Here is a 10459-nt window from a genome sequence, read left to right as displayed (position 1 = left end):
ATGGCTGAAACAATTCTCTCGCCTTTGATGACAGGTTTGGGGAAGAAATTGGGGGACGATATCCTTCAACAGTTCGGATCCATATGGGGCATCGACGAAAAGCGGGAAAAGCTTGAGAGACAGGTGCTAGCCATCCAATCTGTGCTTGGGGATGCAGAGGAGAGGCAAGTCAAGGATAAAGCAGTGAAAAAGTGGTTGGAAGCACTCGAGAATGCAGCTTATGAAGCAGATGACATACTGGATGAGTTCCATTATGAAGGTATGCGGTGCCAGGCAAAAATCCATGATGATATTGCAAACAAGGTACTCGATTTCTTCTCACTTCATAACCCAGTTCTGTTTCAATTAAAAATGGGGAAGAAGTTAAAAGATATTGTGGAGAGGATAGATAGAATTAAAGCAGAGGGTGCTAATTTTGGGTTTAGAGACAATCCACAGCCACACACCGACAGACCACAAAGCCACTCCTTTGTTGTTGAATCAGATGTCATCGGTAGACAAGAAGATAAAGAAAAAATAGTGAACTTGCTGCTCAATCAGCGTGAGAATGAGAACGTCACAGTCCTTTCCATAGTTGGCATGGGAGGACTGGGCAAGACCACCCTTGCTCAACTGGTCTACGGAGACCAGAGGGTGAAGAACCATTTCCAAATGCACATATGGGTCTGCGTGTCTGAAGAGTTTCATGTTGCAGAGCTGGTTAAATCCATCATAGCTTCAGCTAAAAAGGAAAAGTGTGATCTGCCAGACATGGATTTATTGCAGCTCAGCCTTCGAGTAGTGTTGAGTGGGAAAAAATATCTACTTGTAATGGACGACGTTTGGAATGAGGATTCAGAGAAGTGGGATGCTTTAAAAAAATTATTAGGAACTGGTGGAGAAGGTAGTGCAATTCTTGTTACTACCCGCAGTGAACAGGTCTCGCGAATCATGGGCGCATCAACCTCTCATCTTTTACAGCCGCTATCTGAGGATGATTCTTGGACTTTGTTTAGCAAAAGAGCATTTGTACCAGAAGCTGAAGAACGTCCACAGCTGATTGAAATTGGCAAGGAGATTGTGAAAAAGTGTGGGGGACTGCCTTTAGCAGTAAAGACCCTGGGGAGTTTGATGTGCACCAAAAAAGAAGTAAAGGATTGGTTGGCTGTAATGAGAAGTGAGATTTTGGATACCAAGGTTGGTGAGGATGGGATCGTACCTGTTTTAAGGTTGAGCTACAATCACTTGCCTCCACATTTGAAGCAATGCTTTGCCTTATGCTCCATATTCCCTAAGGATTATAAGATGGAAAAAGATATGTTGATCCAACTGTGGATAGCTAATGGATTCGTTCCGTCTGAAGGAAGAAAGGAGTTGGAAGTTACGGGTGAGGAGATATTTGATGAACTGGTGTGGAGATCATTCGTTCAGGAGCCTGCGCAAGATAGCAGTAATGAACTATTTCTATATACATATGAAAGAAGAGCAAAATACATGATGCATGACATGATGCATGACCTTGCAAAATCTATCATGGGGAGCGATTGTTCTCAGTTATTGAAATCTGGTCATTTGGAAGAATTACCTAATAATATCCATCATTTGTTTATATCTGGCCCTCGCCAATTAGACATTGGTAAGACACTAAATAAATTTCCGAACATCTTCACACTCTTGCTACAAGAAAGTTACCTAGATATAAGGACTATTGATTTGTCAAAAGCTAGGTCCCTGAAAGTATTAAGCTTGCAGTACACAAATCCTATAGAATTGCCAGTTAAAATAAGATATTTGAAACATCTAAGATACCTTGAGATCTTTCGAAATGATATTGCAGAACTTCCTGAAGCCATAAGCGAGCTTTTCAATCTACAGATCTTCAAACTAGATTACTGCTGGAAGTTATGTAAACTACCAGAAGCAATGAGAAATATGAGAAGCCTCAGGCACCTATATATAAATGGATGCCGCAGTTTGAAGCACATGCCAGCAGGTATGGGGCAATTAAGTTTCCTGAAGACCTTGACAAAGTACATCGTAGGTGATGATGATGAGAGGGGCATAAGGGAGCTGAAGGGCCTGAATCTTGGTGGCCAACTAGAGCTCTACAACCTGGAGAAAGTGAGGGGCATGGAAGATGCTAGAGAGGCTAATCTAGAGTCTAAACAAAATCTACAGTCATTAGCATTATGTTGGGGAGTTTCAGAGTGGGTTGATTTCTATAATTTAAGAGAGCCAGAAGATCATTCTCTTGATGAAGAGACAGAAAATGCTGAGAAGGTGTTGTTAGCTCTTGAACCTCACAGTGGCTTGAAAAGGCTGGTAGTATGGAGGTATGCAGGTTTACGCTTTCCTATGTGGATGATGGTCCGTCTTGATTTGCTCCGCAATTTGGTTGAGATCCATCTAGGATACTGCAAACGATGTGAGCATCTCCCACCACTATGGCAACTGCCTCATCTTGAGGTCCTGTCCTTGACTAAAATGGACTCAATCAAGCACCTTCAAAGCAGTGGAAGTGAGGGTACAATGCAACCGTTCCCTTCGCTGAAGGTTCTACATCTACGAAAAATGCAGAGCTTAAAGAGTTGGTTGGGAGAGGAAGGCAGAGATCCAGCACCACCACCCTGTTTTCTTTTACTCGTCGAGATACAAATCAGTGACTGCCCAAACCTGACTTCCATGCCCGTGCTTCCATCTCTCCGCCATTTGGTAATAGACAGAAATAGCAAGATACCATTGGAGTCTGTCCTTAGCCTTACCACACTATCCTCCCTCAGTATCGAAACCTCCAGTGCAAATGCCAGCAGCGGGATGCAGTCGCCATCCTTTCCACAGGCAAGTATACCATCATTAAAGCACATGAACTCTCTGGAGTACTTGAGTATCATTGGTGGCGAAGAGCTGAGGCCGCTGCTCGAGTGGGAGGATGAGACGAGGGGTTTCAGCTCAACCCTTCGAAAATTGTTGTTCACAAACTGCAATTGGTTGTTCTCAAGGCAGCTGTCATCATCACCGTTGGAAATTTGGACAAACCTTACTTCTCTCCATCACTTATACATCAATAATTGTGATTCTCTCGTATTCTGGCCAGAGGAGGAGCTTCGAGGCTTAATTTCCCTGAAGACGTTAGAGGTTTCTGTTACGGGGGAACTCAGCCACCATGCCCCACGTGACCGACACGCGCGCCCAAGAAGACTACAGCTGCCCCTTGATCCAGTAACCTGACCCCGAGTCGGATATCTTCGGCTTCGCAGCCTGACCCCGAGTCGGCTGCCCCTTGATCCAGTAACCCGACCCCGAGTCGGATATCTTCGGCTTCGCAGCCCGACCCCGAGTCGGCTGCCCCTTGATCCAGTAACCCGACCCCGAGTCGGATATCTTCGGCTTCGCAGCCCGACCCCGAGTCGGCTGCCCCTTGATCCAGCAATCCGACCCCGAGTCGGCAATCTCTCGACAACGACAGGTTGTTCCCCTGAAGCACGCCACGACCCTCTGCTCCACTACTCCTTGCAACGGTCGTATCCGGCGCTGCTCCACGATCTCCTGTAACAGCCGTACAAAGCGGAGCTCCACTACGCCCTGTCACGGCCGTACCCAGCGCTGCCCCACGACGCCCCGTAACGGCCATGTCAGTGGCAACTCCATCGTGCCACACGATGACCAACCCCCAGAAGGACCCCCCAGCCTGGTATATATGCTGCGGGGGTAGAAGGGGGGAGGTAAGCAAGAACTTCCAGTGCATTCTCCTACTACCTGCAATTATCTCTCCTTCTCCTCCAATCTCCTCTGACTTGATCGTCGGAGGGCCCCCACTACCCCAGTGGTGGTGCGAGGCTTGCTTGCAGGTTCTCCGGTGGAAAGTGGAACGTAATCAACACCAACCAAGGCGACTCAGACGGAACCCCGTTCACATCGCTGTGCCAATCGTTCTCGGTTTGGACCACCAGCAACAGTTGGCGCTAGAAGGAGGGCCCGAATCTCAGAGCGATCGTAATGGCACGGCGAGGTGGTCGTGGAGCTTCCAATGTCTCCGGTCGCGGGGCCTCTCGCGCCTCCGGCCGGGAGGCCGCTGCGTCTCCAACACATTCTCAGCAACACTCCACCGTTCCACCCCCCATTCAGATGGTCGAAGCCGTTCAGTTCGACCAGTTAGCCCAGCAGGTTCGCACCCTCGCGTAGGCAGTGCAGAACCTGCAGGGTGTGATGTCTCGGGCGCCGCAGCGGGCCCAGGAGCCGCTGCTCCCTGAGCGCTCACCTGTCCTCCTCAACCCGCGCTCCTTCCTCTCCCATGGGGAGGAGCGCCGGCGCGAAGAAGACTTTCGAGCACGGTCCATTCGGCCGGGACCTTCCCATCGGAGCTGCGCGGGGTACGAGAGGCGGGCCCGGGCGCGTTCCCAGACCCCCCAGTCCTCAAGGAACCCGCGCTCCAGTCGGTCCCCCTCTCGGTGCTCCTTGTCTCCCACCCATCGGTCGCGCTCTCTGGACCGGCGGGTAGACGATCTCCACCGACAACTCCAGGTCCTAAAGGGCCACTCCAAAGATCCCTTCGCCGACTTGGAGATCTCCTCCCAGCCGGCGCTTGCCTCGAGGATCCTGCGGACCCCGAATCCGCCGGGGTTTAAAATGCCGCGATCGAGCCCTATGACGGGGCGGCGGACCCGCGAGATCACGTCGAGAGTTTCAGGACTCTTATGCTCCTCCACGGAGCATCAGATCCTCTCCTCTGCAAGGCCTTCCCAGCGACCCTCCGTGGCCCGGCAAGGGCGTGGTTCGCCGGCTTGGAGGCTAACTCAATCCAGTCCTTCGACCAGTTTACTCGCCTCTTCATCACCCATTTCGCCGTCAGTAGCCGACGGCGACTGGTCTCCGACTCCCTCTTCGATATCCGGCAAAACGAGGGAGAAAGCTTGCGGGATTATCTTACCCGCTTCAACAAGGCTACGCTGGAAGTCCGGAACCTGAGCCAGGAGGTGGCTCTTTCAGCCCTGAAGCGTGGCTTCCGAAAGGACAGACTCACCTTCTTCCTGGACAAACGCCTGCCGCGGAGCCTCCCGGAGCTGTTGTCCCGGGCGAACCAGTATGCGGACGCCGAGGAGGCGGCCGCCCACCGGAGCAAGGAGGCCGCCGAGATCCCTCCAAAGCTCGGGAAGAAAAGGCGAAAAGAGGCACGCCAGAGGAGGAGCCCGATGCCTCAACGTCGGCGCAGAAGCCTGTCGCCGGCGAGGAACCACGGCGCCCTACGCCCTCGTTCTCCGCCCCGACGTTTCAACCGGTACACTCCTCTCCTGACTCCCCGGACCCAGATCCTCATGGAAATCAAGGGGCGGGAGGACCTCCCGGTCCCGAGACAGATGAAGAAGATCCTTGGGAGGAGGCCCTCTCGGGCGTACTGTGAGTACCACCGGGACCACGGCCACGACACCGAAGACTGCTTCCAGCATCGGGACGAGATCGAGGCTCTCATCCGCCGAGGGCGTCTCGGTCGATATGTGAACGACCGACGTCCCCCCGCAGACTCGCGTCCGGCCGACCCGGCCCCTCCGGAGCCTCGGGAGCAGAATCGACCCGTCGCGGGCGTGATTCATACTATCACTGGGGGCTGCCCCCGGCCCGAGAGGAACGCAGGGGGCTCGATTGAAGCATCAGGGGCAGCCGTCGCGAAGAGGCAGAGGGTCGGTAATGTAATCACTTTTTGTGATGAAGATGTAAAGGGGGTTCAGACCCCCCACGACGACGCCATGGTGATCTCCCTCACTATGGCAAACTATGATGTAAGGCGTGTTCTTGTGGATAGTGGAAGCTCAGCTGATATTTTGTTTTACGAGGCCTTCCAAAAGATGAGCTTGTCCAGACAATTGTTGCACAAAACATCCACCCCCCTCATAGGATTCACTGGAGACGCTGTCTCGGCCGAAGGTGTCGTTGAGCTGCCTGTGACTGCGGGCGTTGCACCCGCAGAAGCCACGGTGCGGCTCGGGTTCTTGGTCGTCCGTGTTCCCTCGGCCTACAACGCTATCCTCGGACGACCCGGACTGAACGCCCTTCGCGCGGTGGTCTCAACGTACCACTTGCTCATGCGGTTCCCCACGGCGGCCGGGATTGGAGAGGTCCGAGGTGACCAACTGACCGCAAGGCAATGTTTCCTAGCAACTCTCAAAGGGAAGAAGCCCGTAGAAGCCTTAAGCGTCGAGTCCCTCGACGCCAGAGACGAGGTGGCCTTGCGGCACGGGGAGCCGGCCGAAGGTGTGATCGAAGTTCCCCTCGAGGAAGGTCGCCCGGACCGGACGGTCCGGGTCGGCACCAATCTCGACCCGGGAGCTCGGGCTCGGTTGGTGGAATTCCTCCGAGCCAACGCCGATGTATTTGCCTGGTCGGCGGCCGATGTACCTGGGATCGACCCGGAGGTCATTTCTCACGCCCTCAACGTCGACCCAACCCACCGACCAGTAAAGCAGAAGAAGAGACACTGTGCCCCGGATCGGATCCGAGTGGTCGACCAGGAGGTAGACAAGCTCTTGGAGGCAGGATTCATAAGGGAGGTCAGCTACCCCGAATGGCTGGCAAATATCGTACTTGTCCGGAAGGCGAGCGGAAAGTGGAGGATGTGCGTCGACTACACCGACCTGAACAAGGCATGCCCCAAGGATAGCTTTCCGCTTCCGCGGATAGACCAACTGGTCGAGCGACTTCCGGATATCAGCTGCTGTCTTTCATGGACGCCTTCTCCGGCTACAACCAGATAATGATGGCTCCACAGGACGAGGAGAAAACTGCCTTTATAACAGACCGGGGGCTGTACTGTTACAAGGTAATGCCCTTCGGTCTGAAGAATGCTGGCGCCACTTACCAGCGCCTCGTCAACAAAATCTTCAAAGAGCAAATCGGCCGGAACATGGAGGTGTACGTGGACGATATGCTGGTGAAGAGCCGCCATGCAGACCAGCACATCGCGGATCTGGAGGAGACTTTCGCCACCTTGCGGAAGTTTTGCATGAAGCTGAACCCAGCGAAGTGCGCCTTTGGCGCTTCGGCCGGGAGGTTCCTCGGTTTCATTGTCAACCAGCGGGGGATCGAAGCCAACCCGGACAAAATCAAGGCCATCCAAGATATGTCCCCTCCGACCAAAGTGAAGGAGGTTCAGGAGCTCGCTGGGAGGGTCGCCGCGCTCGGACGATTTGTGGCAAAATCGGCCGAACGCTGCCAACTTTTCTTCAAGGTGTTGAAACGCCCGAAAGACTTTCTCTGGACGGCCGAATGTCAAGCAGCATTCGACCAGCTCAAGGAATACTTGGCGTCTCCTCCCCTGCTGTCCAAGCCGCAAGAAGGGGAGATGCTCTACCTCTATCTGGCGGTCTCCCCAACCGCAGTCAGTGCGGTACTGGTTCGGGAAGAGGCAAAGCTCCAGAAGCCTGTGTACTACATCAGCCGGGTCCTACGGGATGCCGAGACGCGGTATACGAAGGCTGAAAAGATCGCCTTCGCGCTGCTGACCGCGACCAGGAGGCTTCGCCCCTATTTCCAGGCCCATTCTGTCACCCTCTTGACCGATCAACCGCTGCGGCAGATCCTCAGCAATCCTGAGAATGCGGGACGGCTGGTGAAGTGGGCAGTAGAACTTGGTGAGTTCGACATCCGCTACCAGCCCCGACCCGCCATCAAGGCCCAGGCGCTCGCGGATTTCCTCGCTGAGTGCACGGTGCAGGAGGCGGAACCTAGGTCGCCGGAAACACCCAGCCTCGACCTCCCGATTTGGACGCTTCACATCGATGGGTCGTCAAACCCCGAAGGTGGAGGGGCCGGGCTGGTCCTCACCAGCCCTGATGGAGTGATAGCCGAGTATGCCTTGAGATTCGGATTTCCAGTGACCAACAACGAGGCGGAGTATGAGGCCCTAGTCACGGGACTCAAACTCACCAAGGAGCTCGGCATCCGGCGCCTGAAGGTCTTCACCGACTCCCAGCTGGTGGTCGGGCAGGTCCGTGGGGAGTTCGAAGCCCGGAACCCGACCATGCAGAATTACGTCCGGAAGGTGCAAGCACTCATTTCCGACCTCGGCAGTGTCGACATCCAGCAGGTCCCAAGAAGTGAAAATGCCAGGGCCGACAGGCTGTCCCGCTTAGTGAGCGCAGACGCGCACAACTTGTCGAGGGCGATCTACCTGGAGACCCTGGATGCCCCGAGCATCGGCGAGGCTGGAGCGGTGATGGCGATTGATCCGGAGCCGTCTTGGATGGACCCGCTTGTCGCCTACCTCGCCGAAGGGATCCTCCCTGAAGACGAAGATCAAGCTCGGCGACTTGTTATGAAGTCCGCCCACTACGTACTCAATGAAGGGAGGCTGTATCGGACCTCGTTCACCGCCCCCCTCTTAAAGTGCCTCCGCCCCTCGGAAGCGGCCTACGTCCTCGGCGAAGTCCACGAAGGCGTTTGCGGATCCCACTTGGGGGCTAGGTCCTTGGCGCATAAGATCATGAGGCAAGGCTATTATTGGCCTACCTTGTTGGAGGACTCAAAGGATCATGTACGGAAATGCGACGCCTGCCAGCACCACGCCAACGTCCAGAGAGTCCCTTCTATCCCCTTGGCACCAATCACTGCACCCTGGCCCTTCGCCCAGTGGGGAATGGATATCCTCGGACAATTCTCCATCGCTTCAGCTCAGCGGAAATTTTTGATTGTTGCAATCGACTACTTCACCAAGTGGGTGGAGGCAGAACCGCTGGCCACTATCACGGAGGTGCAAGTCCGGAAGTTCGTGAAGAAGAACATCATTGTCCGATTTGGGGTACCTCGGGTCCTCATCTCGGATAATGGCCGACAGTTCGACAACAAGCATTTCCGTGACTTCTGCGAGGAGTTCGGGATCGAGCATCGGTTCACATCTGTGTCGCATCCCCAAACCAACGGCGAGGCCGAGGTCACAAATCGGACAATCCTCCAAGGAATCAAAGCGCGAATCGGTCGGACGGGGCAAGCTTGGGTCGAAGAACTCGAGAATGTCCTTTGGGCGTATCGGACCACGCATCGGACCCCTACCGGGGAGATGCCTTTCAGCCTAACCTATGGCACGGAAGCCGTTGTCCCCGTGGAGCTCGGACTCCCCTCACCTCGGGTGGCCGCGCACCGACCCGAGGCCAATTCGGAGCAACTCCGAGGGAACCTGGATCTCTTGGAAGAAGCGAGGGAAATGGCGCAGGTTCGGATGGCGATGTATCAGCAGAGGGTGGCCCGATATTACAACTCCAAGGTCCGACCGAAGCTTTTCAGAATCGGAGATCTGGTGTTAAGGCGAGCTAAAGCATCTCAACCTGCGGAAGGTGGGAAGCTAGCGCCAAATTGGGAAGGCCCGTATAAGGTTCGCTGGGTAAACCGACCAGGCTCCTACCAGTTGGAGGCCCTAGATGGTCGAGAAATTCCAAGGAGCTGGAATTCCGCTAACCTGCGGATGTATTACCAGTAGAACGACGATGCCAGAAAGACAGTTCAAAAATGTATAACACTTTGCATTTCAACAATTTCTGGTTACAACGGCGTGCTCGTGTGATTACAAGGAATTCCCAGAGGGGAATTAGGGTGTAAAGAAAGTAAAGAAGAGGCGGAGACTCCGAGGAGCTGAAGATCTGGGATCCCGAAACCTCCATCCGAAGCGGCTGCAATTCCGCCGGAAGTGGGTGCTTCCAACCGGAGGCGCCATCGGCGTCTCACGAAAGAGACGAAGAGCCGGCGCGGATGAAGAAGAAGTGGACGAAGGAGAAGTCCACACTGCCTCCAACCGGAGGCGCCATCCACGCCCCACGAAGAGGACGAGGAGCCGCCGCAGACGAAGCTCCCGCTGCCTCCAGGGGAACGCCACCTCCAAGGGATATTCCGGTCCTCCCCAGTGTTAGGGGAGAGGAGGAATACAAGGGGGAAGAGCATATGGAGGCGCGGTCCCGGATCAGGCACCTGGTGCGGAGCTCAATCGGGAGGCCGAACTTCAAGGAGGGGAGACGTGATCCCGGATGAAACGCCTAGAGCGGGGTTCCGCCGGGGAGAACCTCCTTGTTGATCCCAAATGAAACGGCTAGTTGGCGGAAGTCGCGAAGGGCGCACCTCCCGTTCCTTCGGCAGGGGTCTCTCAACCATGCGCCGGAGAGGAGGCCCACGATCCATGGCATCCTGAACAGCTCCGACTTGGCAGGCTCCATCGCACCTGCACCTATATTTATAGCCAAACTGCGGCCCCCCGGTCGTTCCGATACGGGTGGCTCCAATAAATGCGGGCGCATTGAATCCGGAGCCGATCCGGCTCTCGAGGCGTATCCTCCCGCGATTTCCTAAGCGTCATTCTCCTTAATCGCATTTTTTGTGCAGGACACTCCGGGTGGCCTGTACCCCTAGGTCCACGTATCTCCGCTCGCGCCCCAGGCCGCATCCGCCTCGAAGAACGCGCGTATCGCGGCCGCTTAACTGACACTCCTCGCAAGCAGCAACTGGC

General features: G+C 54.9%; 1 protein-coding gene across 1 annotated transcript; it reads left to right on the top strand.

Annotated features, from left to right (window-relative positions):
* LOC120112002 (disease resistance protein RGA2-like) lies at positions 1–7072 on the top strand. Its single transcript, XM_088715442.2, has one exon. The coding sequence runs from the start codon at positions 1–3 to the stop codon at positions 3205–3207; it is 3207 nt and encodes a 1068-aa protein (XP_088571568.2). The 3' UTR covers positions 3208–7072.
* Positions 7073–10459: the final 3387 nt, after the last annotated feature.

This window comes from Phoenix dactylifera, chromosome 2 (genome assembly GCF_051530095.1).
Source record: "Phoenix dactylifera cultivar Ajwa chromosome 2, Ajwa_hap1_PhDact_Kaust_v1.1, whole genome shotgun sequence".
Lineage (NCBI taxonomy): Eukaryota > Viridiplantae > Streptophyta > Magnoliopsida > Arecales > Arecaceae > Phoenix > Phoenix dactylifera.
This window is presented reverse-complemented; position numbering and strand designations above follow the sequence as displayed.